The following is a 17,699-nucleotide window of genomic DNA, read 5'->3' on the forward strand; positions in this document are numbered from 1 at the left end:
TATTATAAACTTCAAGCTACTATTCCATACTTCCGATCTCTCAATGAACTGCTTACAATCTTTGTAATACAATGCCTAGATCCATAACTGAGGACAGAATACATCACTGCTCTTTTAAATCCAGATAGAATATTAATTAATAAATTTTACAAATTAAATAAGCGGAAAAATTGCCTTTTACTTTTTTTCTTGTTTGTTTGTTCTAATTAAAAGGAAGATTAACAGATTAGAGTGGCCAGGGTTTGTAACTCTAAGCCATAAAAAAGTAACAGATCAAGAAAGTAAAATATTTGAATTTATGAATGCTACTGTAGTTTCAGAGAACTGTGATTTCCTTTTTTTGCTGACAGACTACAAAACATGACAATTGCAGCTATGCAACTGTGTCTAAAAGTTTAATTCACATCTGTGCTCCTCCTTCTGTGGGAGTTATCTTGAGATCCACAGAAGATAAAGCTTTGTATGCAGTGTTCAATTCCAAAGCTGTTGAAAACTATGCGTAATCAAAAAGATTAAAAAAATATCCCAATTTTGGAAGTTCTTCCAATTCATTTGAGTTGTATAATAACGAATAAACTGATCAGAGCTTAAACTAAGTAAAATTACATGCAGATCATAGAATCATAGAATAGTTAGGGCCGGAAAGGACCTCAAGGTCATCCAGTTCCAACCGCAGGGACACCTCACACTAAACCATATCACCCAAGGCTTCATCCAACCTGGTCTTGAACACCACCAGGGATGGAGCATTCACTACCTCCCTGGGCAACCCATTCCAGTACCTCACCACCCTAACAGTAAAGAATTTCTTCCTTATATCCAGTCTAAACCTCTGCTGTTTAAGTTTCAACCCGTTACCCCTTGTCCTATCACTACAGTCCCTAATGAATAGTCCCTCTCCAGCATCCCTGTATGTTTAACAACTACAGCATATCAGTATAAACTGTCCTTTAAGAGGGAAATCAGACAGAGGAATACCTTTGATAAATATATAGTGAAGACTGTTAATAACAGTAGTATTTAACTGTCCATGCAAAAGTGTTTCTAAGGAGCGGCCGTAATTTTCAAGCTGGTAACAGTACAAAGCAGGAAAAAACATTCCCAGAAATATATTGTCTGTAAATAACTATACTCTTATAAACAGCTACTGTTAAGTAAGCAACAATAAAGAAGACATTTGACATTTATTCACATACTTTCCTTAAATGCATTTTTAATGCATGTACTTTAACAGTTTTTATAGAGGAAGAGAACACACAAGTTCAAAGTGACACAAAGTACCTGTTCTACTTTTAACAACTTGCTTTAAATACAACTTGGTTAAACTGAACCAAGCCTATACGTCTGTAGTGAAGTTGGCGGTAATAATTATTTGAGCCCATGATTTAATTAATTAGATTTTTCTAGCTCAAATGCAGGAGTCTGAAGTATCTGATTATTGTGAATACAGTACATATTTTCCCTTAAGCCATCACCTTTCGCTTCTGCTGGGAAGAGCCCATGTTATATTGGCCACCGGCTCTGCGCGCTTCCTCTTCGTGCTGCTGGATTTGTTGTTGTAACAGTATGAGTTCACCAAGCAGGCCCTGCCATGAGTTTACAATAAAAAGGAGAGGAAAAATTTGGGGTGTAAGGAGAACAAAGTGAAACCAAAGGACATGACAAAGACAAATGAAAATCAGGTATGAACGGGTCAGTTCAAATAAAAGTGAAATTTTGTTAGCTTGCTAGCCAGCTGGGTGTGGATATAGTCAGTGAAACCATGCATTTTGGAAATCCAGGTAGAACAGAACAATAAACATTTAGCTATATTTTATAATTATATTCAACTTTAACTAAGCAGCTAAATCTTAAATTTAACTATCCTGGTTTTAAGCTATTCTCTGAGGTTTCAGAATTTTATTTCAATTATTCATACCAAAAATTCTCAGCAATTTTTCACAACTTAATATATGTATATAAACAATGTGGTTTGGATATTCCACACAAAGCTGTGCACAACAGCTAATAGGCTCAACTTTGTCAGCAACATAAAAATTTGTATTTTATTCTTATTCCCAGCAACATAGGCAGTTTATAGAAAAGCAAAGTAGTTTCTAGAGCATAAAGAAAAAGCTCCCCCTCTACTTTTGTAACACTGCAGTTTAAATTCATGCCGTTGTAGTATTTCCTTATCATTTCAATGTCCCTGAAACATAATGCTTACACATGTACTTCAGCCTTTCTATCAAGCTTAGTTTTGTCCTCTTCTCCATCCACACCAAATACTCTTGTAATGGTAAGCTGTCTTTCAAAATTAGTTTAGAGATACTATGCCAGCAGCTACCAGAACTTTATGTACAATTTATATCAGAGAATGTAGATAAATTATTTAAATTATTATTTAAATAAAGCTATTTAAAAAAAAATCAATCATCTTCTAAGAAAACACTTGGGGAAATGCAAGGTTTCAAAAATGCGCTTCACGAATCAAAATAAACCCTGAAATAGAACTTTGGTGTAAGAATTCAAGACACCTGCCATCAAGTTATGCATCTGTTGCATGGAATACACAGGCATGTACACATAAGGATAAGCAACACAGAGAATAGATAAAAGAAGAGTGACAATCAAATGAATAAATATAAACACCTGTCAAAAAGTGATTTCATGTAATTTTTCAAAAATAGAAAAATCTTCACATTTGTATTTCACTGAACCACTTTAAGATTTAATAAATTTCTATACTGCCAGTCTAGGCAAACGCATTAGAGACGTGCCAAGAACTCGGCCAAAAGATTTAATTCCTATACAGCAGCAAGGAGAGCTCACTGTTACATTCAGTATTATTTCCATTTTGCACACAAGGAAACTTTCAATATGACCTGAGTCCCTTTAAAAACTATGTTATGGGTCAAGAAAATAGAAGAAAACACACTGAACAAAGCCTTCCATGAAGGCCTCTTAGCATTTAAACAGGAACTGTAACAAATGTTTGAAGTCACCAAATCTGACTATCTAATGTGCAATTACTAAATACTAAAGTAAGAAATACAGTAATTTAAGAGGCTTCTCAGTAACTTTCTTCTTTGCGTATATCAGTCAATAATCTTATTCACTCTGTTTTCTATTTCTTACTTTACAGATTAGAATTAAAAAACCAAAAAATTTAAAAAAAAATTGAAGAAATATAAAGAACCTTAAATAACACAGAACTATACACACAACAACCAGGCTGGTATGAACCAAGACACAAACAAAAATGTTTGGGTTTTTCTCTGCTGTCTCTCACTGGACACTACCACTGTTTCCTCTCCCAGAAAAGTAATCACTCCAGTGTAAAACTGCATTTACTTTAAAGAATTTTACCTAGACAAATAAATTAATGTGATTCCAAACCCCCAGTTATTCACAAACTTCATATTATAATTTTTGATACCAAAGAAACAATGTGAAGAATGTAACACCAGCTGACAAAACACAATGGCATAAATCCTGAAAGTCATTGCACAATAAAGGCAAAACAAGTGCTGATATTGTTACTGCATATGCTTAAACCCCCACAGAAACAGAACAAAAACCAAAAACAAACCGACCCATAAATCCCACAAAAAACCCAAATCATTCTCTTACATTAAAAGTTAATAGGCTGTATTTCAGTTGAGTATGAGTATGAGTATCTTTAATTTAAAACATGACTAAAGCATTTGTGTTGCACTTTCACAAGCAACCAAAGCCCTTTCTTTTTGCATATGGTGACTGTTTCCACTTTTTCCCCAGTAGCTGCAGTGTGACTATTCATAAGAAAAGCTAAGCCACAATAAGTTCTTGCAGGAAAAATAATTAAATTTTGAGGGATATAAAGGAGTGAAAATGATGAGGAGGGTAAAGAGATCAATTTCTAAGAATGTGAATAAATGTCACAATTTTATCCAGAGTACCTACAAAACTGGGAATTAAGTTGGGAATACAACAGTGCTATGAATAGAAGAAAGAAACTTTATTGCATAATATGCAAAAAGAATGAATCAAACGAGAATCTTAAAAAAACAAATAAAAAACCCAAGTCAAGAAATTCTTCAAAAAAAAAACCTTCAAAAGTTTCTTTTTCATCCTCTAGCAGTAGCTGCAGTGAAGAACTGCAGAATTACTGTGCTGCTTACACTGAGTGAAGGTGACTCTGCTGGCTGAGCGAGGTTGTCTACACACTGCCAAATCCTCCACAGTAGATTCAGGTTCACAGCATGAAATTTTATCTCAAAGCACCAAAGGCAGAGAAAGGACTGTGTGGTTGGTTTTTAATTATTTATTTATCTGACTTCTAATTCCCAAATTGGAATATATTCCCAATATATTCTAATTCCCAAATTAGAATATATTCCCAAATCAATATTCGAGTCATATTTTTCACATGCACTTCATCACAGCTAATAACCACTATTTTATATATATATATATATATATATATATGCATACATAAAATATATATTTTAATTGGGCTAAACTTTGGAATTTGTTTGCTTTAATAGGAAGCCAAAATTGTTGAGGAAATTGTTTTGGAGACAGACAATACTGCAAGATAATTTTCTAAGAAGTTAACATTGCCATTTGATGTGCAAGCCTGAAGTAGTCCAACCCATACAACAAAATACAACACTATAGCTTTTATAATTAGCCATTTAAATTTAATTATTTTCTAAAAATTGTGCCTTTTTAATTCAAGAAGAGATTATAAGATAAATACATTAGCTGGCAAGAAGCAGTACAGCCTGATTTGGTGTCTGGGACAACATTCACTCTCTCAAAGTTATCTTCCCAACTTACTGGTTTCTCACTCATTCTACAGGAAGTTTTTAGAGTCCCATCTGAGGGCCACACCAAATAACGGTTCTATAGAACGTTCCTCCAAAGAGGAATTCCTAGATTCCTTTACCAGTTACTCAACTTCTCCACAACTGAACAAAGAAAACCAGCTCATCAGACACATTTAATACCCTGCTACAGCACTTTATATATCCATACAGTCACAACTCTTAAACTAGCATTAGTTGGCAGTGGAAAGCATTGAATGAAAAAAGGCCATCTAACCCATTGTCTTGAAAATAATAATTTTGCTTGCCAATAAACTGAGTGATTATGCTTTGTTAGGTACTCATATGTGTCTTATGTGAAATGTTATGACCAAAATCGATCATATCAATTAGCAAATCAGCACTTCCAACCATAACATACGGGATATAATTGGAATAGCAAAAATTAATACATCAGACAAAATTTTCTAAATCATACTGCCTTATTGTGCTGATATTTTCCATACCACAGCCAAAGTTTTGTTGGCAACATTCAAATGCAGCTGTCACTGCATCAAAACCAGCCCATAATAAGTAATAGTGATATTACTGGTATTCAGTAAAAATCTCATTTAATTTAGTTTTCAAAGACAATAAACTAAGATGGCCAATTCTTCACAAATCAACAGTAAAGCATTTTTTTATGTTTTAAACTCTGAAACCTGTACTAAGCAATCACTCAGGGGACAATAAAATAATATATATAGACAGTTTACTGACAAAGGGGAAAAAAAAGTCAAGTTAATTCTCATCACTGTTCTAAAAGGAAAAAAGCAGTTACAAGTGAGCATTATAGAGGTTTCACTATATAATGCCATGCAGAATTAATGTAGAATAAATGTATACATGCCTGCATATACAAAAATGTCTTTTACCTAAGAGCCTGAGTTATAGTTGAGACATTTTGGTTGCAAAAATAATTACAAATTCCTCAGTATATATTTTCTTCAGTTTGTAAATAGAAATTTTAAAAATATACACAGGAAAAACTAAAGGCCATTAAGCAAAGAGCAACATTACAATTTAGGAATTTAACAGAAATAGGATCAATTAAAAAAAATTAAACTTCATCTTCTTATCAAAATACAGTAGCATATTTTTCCAAAATATAGTAACAAAAATGTGATGTATGCTCTACCTAACTAAAGAAAGTAAAAAGACAAACTGCTTTAAGAAATCGAAATTCCTTATAAAGGCAGAAATCCTCAAGAACCACAACTGTGAAAATGTCAACAAGGCTGCAAGCAGAGATGCTTGAAAATAACTATAGAAGCCTACACCAACTTCAGTAATAAGCTATAATATCAAGTGCCACTGAGAACATGCCCTGAAAAATTGCAGATGCACACAAAATACACAAAATACCATTCTTACTACAAACTATTTTTCTTAAGAATGTAATTTCTACAGATTTTTATGACTGCTTTTTATTTTACTTACACCAAAACATTCATAATCATTGTACTCTCTATATACTAAAACCAACAATGCATACTCAAGTAATTTTGAATGATAAATGCTATTTAAGCTGCTTCAAATAAACATCCACAACTAGCTACTGAAGCACTTTAAAAAAAAATTACTCTTAGTCAAGACATTTTTAGTTTTGAAAGAGAGTAATTACCTTCTTGAACTGTTTGTCATTGTCATATCCCTGGTCAGTAGCTCTGAATGCTGTTTCCCCTGGAGAACCTAGGACATAATTACAGAAACTCATTATAATACTTAAAAATTCTCAAACTACACCTATGATAATATTGAAGTCTCAACCCCTACGTATTATTAATTCAATAATGTTCGAAGTTCCTATTAAAAAAAATTCATCTTAAAAAACTGCAAAAGAAATTCTGTTTAAAACTCGTGAAAGTATTATATCATGTTTGTGACTCAGATTAGTTACATCACAAGGCAGCTTCAGTTAGACTCTAAGTTCTGAAATAATTTCAAAATTAATTAGTTCCGATAAACATGAAAGGATAATACAAATTCTCTTGGCATTACTGTAACAAGAAAAAAAGTAATATTCTTTTTATTGTAGTGACAGAGATTTTCGAAACAAGCTTCTGGAAAATGCCTGAAATAAAAAGCCCCTGCTAATGACTGTGACAGAGAAGTAATAACTATTAATTTATTTATTCTCACAGAGAAGGATCTAAGTATTTCTAGAACAGCTGGAAAGTATTTGTAAATCAATATTGAACTGATGTAAATATTTCTGTTTATATTCACTCCTCTTAGTATAGTAGGGTTTTAAGTTTGCTTTAGAGAGGCAGGTTAAGGGCAGTAAAAAGGGCTTTTACACACCTAACAACAGAAGTAGATCAGAAGCTCCTATGACTTCACTAACCAAATTGTAACCTGTGAAAAATCAGCAGAAGAGGGGAAATAAAAATTATAAATACAAAACAAAATGCAAATAAAGATGAGGGATCTTTGTTTTATTTGGAGGACCACACAATCATAAATGGCAACTATGCCTGTGGGAGAACAGTAACAAATAATAGGTGACATCTCACAACACCAGTCAGTAACACCATGATTTTAAACAACCAAAATACATAGAAGTTTGTAACGTACTTGTTGAATTTGATCCCTACTTAGGCGCTTGCTGAGTTTGTAAAATTAATAAACTAGTTCCACCATTGACAGTATTTTAAGAAAATGAAAATATACTTCTAATGCACACTGATAGGGAAGACACTAAGAGCAGTGACTGTAACACCTCACAGATATAATCTTTCACAAATACAGTAATTCTTAATAATCAAGGTTGTAAAAATATATACTAAGGAATAATCTTGTTTTTTATTACAAGATGGCTGGGTGAAGTTTTGAGTTGGGGCCATTAGGAAGATAGAGATGATGATTACATTTCTAAGGTATGTTAGACACAGGTATAGACATTCCTAAATGCCCCATCAATCAGAAATGTCCTACTGAAGTCCTCCAAAACCTAGCAGCCATTAAGCCTGATGGAAAATATCATTCAATCCAAAAGAACACCCCTGTTACAAATCTCTTATTTTACATGCTTGTAACCTTAAGAACCATCATTCTTAATAATCTAGCTCTTTTCTTCTGTAACAGCTGTGGTAATGTTACCATCAGTGCCACTCTTACCTTCTCCAATTTCCAACTGGATGTGCCCAGCTCATTTTTATGACTCACTAAAGCAATCTAGATTTCAATCTGTTTGTTTAGAGTTGTACAAGAATTTTAATTTTCTATTCAATTTTCGCATTTTTGTTCTCTTTGCTACTAGAATTCTTCTTTTAAAAATACATTACACTTACCTGTGTCCACAACACTTTCACAAGAGATATTCAATGAAAAGTCATGCACTTTCAGGATCCGCTTTTAGTGTCTAAGGACATATCTGTAACCTCATCTTGTAACAGCTTATGTTTCCAAAATTAAAACTAAGCGGAAAAAAATGTTCTCACCAGGAGAAAAAAATCCTTTCAGGGAAGTGAAGCTCTCTCCAATCTTGTCAAAGTCAGGCAGAAGTTTGGCAAGGTCATCTGCATCAGGAAGGGCTTTGATAAGTTTTTCTAGGAAAACAGTAAAACAGTTAATGAGTAAGGTTTTTTCCCATACTACTGTGAAGAAAAATGGTTTATGCTATAAAACCTAGCTGATTTTTAATTTATTTTTTAAGTAATGCACCTCCCCCCCTAAGTGTTGGGAAAGATTATCAGATCAAAAAAACTGCTTTTTTTAGACTTTGAACTTCCTGATAAGTTGGTTGCCTCAGGTAGTTTAAAACTGCCTAAAACTTACTGCTGCATTTCACCACCACATTCCATGTTACTCTCTCACACATTTTGTAGAGGATGTTTTAAAATTACACAAAACTGTAATTAAGCTCACCTCTTATATATTTTAACAAAAGCTTATTTTTCAATTTCATAAATAAGCCTATTTTGTAATCCTTAAAAAAGCCCCAAAACTTATTAGCTTAAAAGTACTGTAAAAATGTAGTGTTCCCTAGCAATAAAAAAAAGAAAATACTTGTCAGTTATTCAATCTCTGCATTTATCTATACAATGGTCATACATGAAGTAAAATCTTATGCTTTTTTTTTTGAAGACCACCACCTTACAACCCTGCATATATAAGTAAGTCAGTCCTTGTTTTTCAGATTTCTATCTTTGACTCCAAAATACCAATAAACCCACTGCAACCAGAAGGTTCAGAAAAAGTCTATATTTACAGGGTTTTTTTCTCCTGCATCTCAAGATAATTTTGTAGATAGGTAGGTTCACTATTGTGCATTTTTAATTGATCTTTTACTCACACATATCTTTTACTTATCTATTTATATTTAATACTTGTGCCATAGGTATAGGAAGAACAAACTTTACGCATACTACTAAAACCTGTGCAAGTCCCCTTGATTGTGCTGCATCTCTTCTTTCAATAATGGGATTATATGGCCCTATGAGAGGACCAAGAACATTCTCAAATAAAAGGGTGAATTATGGATTATCAGTGCTAAAAAAACACTTAATTTCTTCCTACAAACACACTGACACAAATACCTTGTTAGAGTTTGGTGTGTATTTTACCAAGTTCACTCAGAGCTATAAAGATAGCTACTGGAGAGAGGCACTGAAGAACTTCACCCTTAAGTTTGTATGTGCTAGTCTTTATATAGAGTAACATTTTAGTTTTCTGATACCAAAGTCAACATGTTCATCAAGCTCCCAAACGAAGTCAGGAACAATCCACTTATATTCGTTGAGATCTGGCATCATGTCCTTCCACTGATCATATGTCTAATACAAGAAAGAAAAGAGAACATAGAAGAAACAGAAAAATAAATGTATAGAGAAGCATATAAGAAGTCTATTGAAACGTAATACCTACATATAGAACATACTAACCCACCATCTTTCAGCTATGAATACTGCTACTTGGATCTTTTAAAATCTATACTAGTTCTCTATACAACCTTTAATATTTTTACTACTCCCCAAATTCACTCATCTTTACTGTCAATAGTTAACCAAACGAGATTTTGTATTTTTGGGTATATACCAAGAGCTATTGCTTCGAAGCATATAATAAGAACAAAGACAAAACACATAAAATAGTGTAACAGGTAAATACCTTCTTAGCTGTGTAGCCACCACCTACAGCAGATCCTAATATAAGATAGCGGACTTTGAGAAGCCTTGACGCTAGTCTAGCTAGCCAAAAGTTCCTGTGGAACTGGTATCCATGTTTTACATTTAAAAGTTTTGTTTTTCGTAGGGGAAGACGATTAAGAGAAGAGAACAGCTTAATGGATATCCTTAATGGAGGTCTTTGAAATTTTGAACTTGGATAGTAGGGATGGTGTATACTTCGGGAAACAACATGCAAGTTTTGAAGTGGTGATTTTCTTTTTATTCCATAGCTGCTATTTGCAAGACTTCGGCAGATGACACTACAAGAAAGAAACAAAAATTCTAAGTAACAGATTTCCTCAAAACACCCTTAACACAATAACCTCTTTAGAAGCAATTCATATTACATTTTAGCTGGTTACAGATACATTAGAGCATCATTATGAATGTACAACTTCCAGCTACTACTGGTATGCTACCAGGAAAACAAAAAGCTGATGCTTACACCACAGAATCATAGAGTAGTTAGGGTGGGAAAAGATCTTAAGATCGTCTAGTTCCAAGCCCCCTGCCATGGGCAGGGACACCTCACACAAAACCTTGCCACCCGAGGCTCTGTCTAACTTGCCCTTGGAACATCGCCAGGGATTCACAACTTCCTTGGGCAGCCCATTACAGTGCCTCACCACCCTTAGAGTAAAAAACTTCCTCCTTATATCAAATCTAAACTTCCCCAGTTCAAGTTTTAACCCACTACCCCTTATCCTGTCACTACAGCCCCTAATGAAGAGTCCCTCCCCAGCACCCTTACAGCCCCCCTTCAGGTACTGGAAGGCTGCTATGAGGTTTCCACGCAGCCTTCTCTTCTTCCAGCTGAATAGCCCCAACTTTCTCAGCCTGTCTTCATAGGGGAGGTGCAAAAAAGTCTGGGAGCATGACATACTCAGAACTTCAAAGCAGCAACCTGCTATCTTATGATTACTGAATTACACAAGGAAGAAAAACTAAGTTTTCAAATTGCCATTCTGAAGTCTTTCTGAAGGCCCTTCTGCTTCCAAGCAGCACCATGAGAGTCACAACACTTGGTGTGTACTCCACGCACTCCTAACTGTTGACACAAACCCTCCTCAGCCTCTCCCAGGAGGCTGCCGACAGCTCCAGCCACCCAGCACCAGCACCTCATCATGAACATCATTAACGACTATAGAATTTCTAGCGATTACAGAAACAAAACCCGAAATATCACTTATAAAGTCTGTTATAAATTGAATTTAACTTCCACACAGCACTAAGGTTATTAACATGTCTTTGATAAAACACAGTTTAGGAAAACAGCAGCTAAGAGTCCACAGAAGACTATGACCAACTTGAGACATAAAACAAAACTTGAGAGTTTGGCCTATCTTGTTATTCAAACAAGCTTCTAGAGAACGTTAATTTTGTACAGAATTTTCAAGCTTAAAAAAAAAAACAATACACAGACAAAATTCCTTTGCAAAGTACATTTGCTCTTTTTGACAAAGTAGATTCTCCTTTGGAGTTGAAACATTTATTTAATGACATCTTTCAGTTCCTTTCACTGTTGCCCAGAGACATGGATGCACCAACTCTGGAAGTCTTCCAGGACATGTTTGATGTGGCTTTGAGCAACCTGGTCTAGTGGAAGGCTACTGGATGCAAAATATCAGTGAAGTTACAGTTCCTGAAAACAATGTTTGTCCCTTAATGTTTTTCTCAGGGTTTTCAATATTATCAAGTGCATTTACTTACAAATATAAAAGAAGAAAGTGCTTCACACCATTGAGAAGGCACATTATTTATTCAGGAATCCTAAATAATTTAAAATTAATAGATCTTAAAGAGAGTAAGAGAATCATATGAAATGAAAAATATTACAGAATTTTCTAATAACATGCTCTATAACCTACAAAATTCTTTGCTCTGAGATTTTCTAGAGATGACATTGCCTGTGACAGGCACGTTCTTAATGTCCAAAGAAGCAGAAGACTGTTACAAAAGCAATTTTAAGCCAGAAATTGAGCTTTTGGAAGGTAAGTTAAAAAACAGAATTTTGTGAATTGAGATACTTTCCTCTCTTAAAAGACCAATTCTGCCAATGATCTATGTTTAGAAGATTCCCTTAGTGTAACTGAAAGCTTAAAAAAGGGAACTCCTCTGACTGTTATGGAAGTCCATGTTCATAAAAGTCACTCTAATTTTGAAGGGTATCCTCTTGGTGCTATATTAAACAATCTAGAAAGCTGTGCTCTTGCAATAGCAAAATCAGTATCTAGAAAGAGGATAATAAGCAGGAACAGACTAATCCCTAAAGTGGTAACAAAGTCCTCTTTTTTTGACATGGAACAACAAGAGCCTGAGAAATTAACCACAGGTAGTACCAATACCAAAGTGGCTACATAACAATAAAATGTAACAGTGCTTCCACACTGTTTTGTTTCCCACTTTTAAAAAATGTTTTTAAAATCAGGGGATGGTAAGCCTGTAAGAAGAAAGCTGATGACCAGGACATTATTTCTTTTCTTTTGCAGTCACCACCATTACATAGATATTTAACCATTTACAGCAGAGACTAAGTAGTAGCACATTCTATGGCAGCCACTTCCTATTGCTAGTCTTATTTAGGTTAAAAGCATTTGGACTGTGGTGTAGGTTTCTCCTCTATAGTTATTCCTTTCAAATAAACTGTGTTTTACAACATTCATTCTCCAAATTTAAACTGAAGGAAAACTTGATTTCCATCAAGTTCAAAAAATTGAGTTCCATCACAAATTATTATTGCAAGAATTTGAACCCTGCTGAACTGCTGAACCCAGAACATCCACAAACGTCTTTTGAGTGCTATCACATATTTCAAACCCTAGCTGCTTTTATTGCACATGTAAGACCACATAATTAATTAAGAAAACCCACTACACCATTAACCCAAAACTTCTGCTGCTAAAAGTTTCTCATGAATACCGACCAAAAAAAATCACATTCAGATCTTCACTGAAAAGCGCACCTACATTGAAGAAGGTGTCAAATGCTATTAAATATTTAATGAGTTCCAAATATAAAGCATCTGGAAAGCTGTTTGTAACAACCATAACAAAACTGAGCCTTCCAGACATGAGTAGTTCTGCTGTCAGAATCTGCCTAATTTTCCAGGCCTGCAACCTGACTACTCTTTATTGCACTAAGATTACAGGTATCTTGTAAAACAAGAAAAAGTAGCCTTTTACTACTGATATCCAAATGTTCCACCTGTAGGTCATACTTAGTATTTTACACATATTGCCCAAGAAATCCCCACTCAGCTGGAACTTTTTTTTTTTTAAAGACAGGATATATACACTTTAAAAAGTTATGGCTATTAATTATGACTGCAAAGCAGCCTTTCAAATGTAACCCCACAAAAAGCACTGCGGTATTTTCCTTCTCATTCAGTACTAGACAACACTTATTTTTGTACTGCTGCTTTTAAATCTGTCAGAACATGGTGAGATTACCAGCCACTCAGTTCCACTGCTCCTGTCTAGAACTGTGTGGAAGAATGAAGAGAAACAGGAATAATGAAGAGTAGCTGCCGGCGAGGACCAACATCTGGATCTGCGGGTGACCCGAACTCTCTAGGGCAAGAATGTAGGAAACACAGCTCCCTTCCATATCGCACTCCCCGGTTCCCCTGGAGCTGAAGGATGAGGAATTTCCCCGCCCGGGAGCAGCACGCCTCCGGCTCACCCCTACGACAAACACACACACCCCACCACCACCACCACCTCGCACCCCGACCCGCTGTGCGGCTCCGGGCTTCCCCGCGGGCAGCCCCTTTCTCACGGGTGCCCAGGGCCCGCTTAATCGGGACGGGTGTCTCAACAGAAAAAGCACCTGGGGCAGAGGCCCCGTGGTCGGAAGAGGGTCACGGCTCTGGCGTGACCGCCACGCCCCAAGGACCAGGGAGGCCCGCCGCGCCCGCTCCGAGCCCTGCTACGTCCCGTCTCGCTCACCAAGCCACTGCCGCCCGCGTCCGCCACATTCTAACGGCCGGAGGGGTCAGGAGGAGCCGGAAGCTCCGCGGCCGCCTACCGGGACTCAGCCGCCACGCCTGAGGCCCCGGGCTGCCCCGGCCAAGGGCAGGTGAAACCGCCGCGGCTGCAGGCTGACAGAACTGCCGCCGCTTCCGGGCATAAGGGTCCTTGGCGACAGCTCCGGCTGGAAATCGGTCCTCCCGGCGCAAAGGTTCCGGGTGCGACGGGAGCGAGGGAGGGTTTTGAGGCTGTACCACGGGGAGGTTGCCTGATCAGAAGGAGCGGAGGAGCCGAAGGGTTGTGGTTTCTTCACATCCAGGTCGTGTGTTCTCTTATTGATAAGCACATAAATGTATTGGCTTTCGCAAATCATAGGTGTTGCTATGTGGATATAACTGTATGAGTTCGCAAAGCTCGCTAAAGACACAGATTAGACAACAAGTTGAAAATGGACAGAACTCTTGAGCAAAGTGGAGTCACACAGCAAAAGAATTTGTAAAAGTAAAAGAAAAAGGGGAGGAGCTTGATACAAGAAAAGCTAGTGCCTGGAAAAAAATAAGGTTAAAGTACTTCTAGCCTAACTTTGGTCGAAGATAACAATGTTTGTGTTGTAAGTCTATGGAATTTAGTGGGGCCACTAAACACGGATGAATGATTTCACACCATCCTTCTACTTATCAGTTAGTTGAGAGACAGTGCCTCCCAAACATCTGCTAGCTCTGGATACGCCTTGTCTGCCCATCCTGCAATAAAATTTTGCAGGAAGGTCACACTGTTCCAAACCTTTGCCAGCTACCAGAAAAAATACAGATATGTATGTTCAGCTAGTTTTGTGATTACTGGGGCATCCAACTATGCCAAAGGTGAAAAGTACACCACAAGGAAGACTGCTTACTACATCTTCACGACCTCTACTCACACGAAGAAGACTGCTTACTTCATCCTCAAGACTGGCCCACGACCACCAGAGAGCAGTGCACAAATGCCAAAAGGGAGGAGACTTATGATAATAAGTTCCTGGAGCTAGTCATAATATTCCCCGCCTATACGCGTGAATTATGAATATGTATCTGACTAATGCAGTAGTGAAAGTATATAAACCTGTAACAAATGCTAATCAGTGTGCCTCTGGCTATGGTCATGCACCTAGCACTGTTGCTTTTGCTTTATTGACTTTGTACCTCAATAAAACCTTGTTATCTCTGTTAGAGGAGTGAGCTCATATTTCAGAATTGGGGTCTCATCCGGGAGAGAGCCTGCCTTGCTTCCATGGGCCTAGGGGAATTTGAGCGAAAGGCTCACCCTGACAGTTTTGGCAGTTTGCTTGGTTTCTTCTGGTCTCATCAGTGCTTGCAGGTTATATTCTAGTAAAGAAGGGGACTCATAAAGCAAAAGTGGGGAAGGACTCCCAGGGAAATCATGGTCACCTGTAATTCACGTGCACGAAGACCCAGACAAGAAAACGAACTGTTTTTTTTCAGTTAGGCAGGAATATGGGGGTGATCGGTGTGTGAATGAGACACGGACCAGGTAACCTGGATCTGTGAAGACATGGATGGGGTAGCTGAGATGTGTGAAGCGAGTGCGGAGTTTTTCTAACTGGGGTTCCAATCTCCCACGAGGGAATTGGCCGGTGAAGAGATGAAGTGAAAAAGTAACTGAAGAAAGACTGGAAGACCCCCAAGGGTATAAGTATGGGACAAGGGGCAGGTAAGCAGAGTCCCAGGAAAGAAAGGGAGCAGGAAATGCCAGCCGAAATACCCCCAGACAGTCCACTGGGGGTTATGTTAGCTAACAGGGAATATGGTTCAGGTACAAAAGGAAAGGACAAGATAAAGAAATTCAACAGGAGGAGATACATGACTAGGGGTGTCAGGGGCTCTACCTCCTGGGGAATATCAGGTAAAGAGGATACCTATAAGTCGCAAGGAGATGTCCTACGCGAGTTAAAAAGCATGGGTGCTCACCCCAAGGGTTGGTTTGGTACAAGGGTAACTCTACTAATGGCTTTATGAACCTTTGGCAGGTAAACAATGGCTTGAGATTTTTGTGTTACCAATTATTGGCTTAGACAGCATTCTGTGTGAAGTGGGTGATTGAGAGACAGGCCCTTGTGTGAATGAGTGCTTTGTGTAAGTAAGACATGGCATAGCTACGAAGCGAATGTGGAGTCCTGATCCGCGGTTCTGTGTTCTCCGTGAGGAGAGCTGCCGGAGATGGATGAAGCATGTATGTCCTTTGAAATTGAACCTATTGTAGAGTTTTGGTGTCCTGTCCACCATAGTGTTCTGTGTAAACCAAATTTTGTCTTTGAATGTTTTGTTTGTGAGGCTAAAGTGTGGGAGAATTTGACTGGGATTTTTGGTGTGTTAATTGCCTGGGAAACTGCTCCAATTGGGATCAAATTGAAAGTTTGGGTGAATTAGTAATTTCTGGAAATCTGTGAGAACTAAAGAACCAGTAGAGCAATATAGGGGATGTCAAAGCAGCCTTCAAGCTCCCTGGCGTGGGGCTCTAGCTAGCCCTTGCCCTATCTGTCATCACTGTAGTTTGTATATCCAAGCTAGGTGTTCTGTTTGTTCAAAATATATTATCTGTTTCGGTGGGAGACAGGGTTATTTACAGAACTGATTGGAATTTAGGTGTATCCGTTGTGGGTGCAGCACTCTCTTGTACATTTCACACCGGGTAAAATGTTATTGTTGTAGGGCTAACCATATCATATATCTTTAAAGGATTACAATGGGAGGATAACAGAGTGGGGGAATTCTCAGAAAGAGTCCGTTAGGTTGCATTTTAGCTCATTGGAAAGATATATGGGTGCCACCGGGAGAAAGTGTGAGTAAGAAAAACCTGATCAAATATTGTAGTTGATGGTGGCCTTTATATAAATTGGAAGATGGGGAAAAATGGCCCTTTAGTCAAACTTTTGAACTATAATACACTGTTACGATTGATGTTGTTCTTAACAAGGAAAATGGGATGAAGTGGTGTATGCAGATATGTTTTCCACTTTAAGAAACCACCCAGCATGACAGATGGAATATGAAATAAATATAGCTCTGCTAGATCCCTTAATTTTGGCTTTGGAAAAGGACAGGGAAAAAAAGAAAGCTAAGCTGGAGAGATGTTTTTCAGCCTGTGATACTGGGGAAAGGTGTTTAAAGTTAAGAAAAAACAACAACAACAAAAAAAAAGAAAACAAAAAACAAACTCAGAGTAATCAGTAAGATAGGTTGGAAAATTATCTATCACAGGTACCTCTGAGAGAAGCACCCTCTGCATCTGTCCTGTCTGATATTGATAAGGAGGAAGAGATTGCTGTCACTGGCAACAAGCAGCAGATCCACATTCACAGTTAAGAAAGGGTTGAAACAGAAGTGCTGTTGCAGAGGTAGGCATCTGCAGCCCCTGCAGGGCAGGGTAAGCAGCTGTGAGAGAAAAAAAAAAGGGAGAACCAAGGGGGAAAGGAGGGGAGCTCCCACAGCTCCTGTGTTTGAGCATGGGATGGGTGCTGGGGCAGGCAGACAAGTGGGAACAGACATGTTGACAGATGGGACTGAGGGCTTGCTGAACCCTCACTGGACAAACATTTTTATTTGTATGAAGTGACTATATTGGGTCTGTGGTAAATATGCATACTCTGAATTACCCAGGAATTGAACTGGAACATGTGTTTTGGGAACCACCTGGCCAAGTTTCTTTTTATTACCAATAGGTAGGGGTGGAAT

At 37.5% G+C, this 17,699-nt stretch overlaps 1 protein-coding gene across 5 annotated transcripts in view; it reads right to left on the reverse strand.

Moving 5' to 3' along the window:
- OPA1 (OPA1 mitochondrial dynamin like GTPase) overlaps window positions 1-14,136 on the reverse strand; it is a 54,913-nt gene extending 40,777 nt beyond the window's left edge. The window contains exons 1-7 of one of the 5 annotated variants that reach the window (XM_031054927.2): window positions 14,027-14,136; window positions 9,942-10,260; window positions 9,511-9,607; window positions 8,273-8,380; window positions 7,134-7,187; window positions 6,454-6,521; window positions 1,476-1,586 (exon numbers count right to left, since the gene is read on the reverse strand). In XM_031054927.2, the coding sequence (XP_030910787.1) occupies window positions 1,476-1,586; window positions 6,454-6,521; window positions 7,134-7,187; window positions 8,273-8,380; window positions 9,511-9,586 (417 nt within the window). In that variant the 5' untranslated portion in view covers window positions 9,587-9,607; window positions 9,942-10,260; window positions 14,027-14,136. Of the gene's footprint in view, window positions 1-1,475; window positions 1,587-6,453; window positions 6,522-7,133; window positions 7,188-8,272; window positions 8,381-9,510; window positions 9,608-9,941; window positions 10,261-13,947 lie in introns of all 5 variants that reach the window. The other 4 variants (XM_005141142.3, XM_005141144.3, XM_005141143.3 and 1 more) reach the window with 4 other exon arrangements.
- Between the last annotated feature and the right edge of the window lie 3,563 nt (window positions 14,137-17,699).

Source organism: Melopsittacus undulatus, chromosome 6 (genome assembly GCF_012275295.1).
Source record: "Melopsittacus undulatus isolate bMelUnd1 chromosome 6, bMelUnd1.mat.Z, whole genome shotgun sequence".
Lineage (NCBI taxonomy): Eukaryota > Metazoa > Chordata > Aves > Psittaciformes > Psittaculidae > Melopsittacus > Melopsittacus undulatus.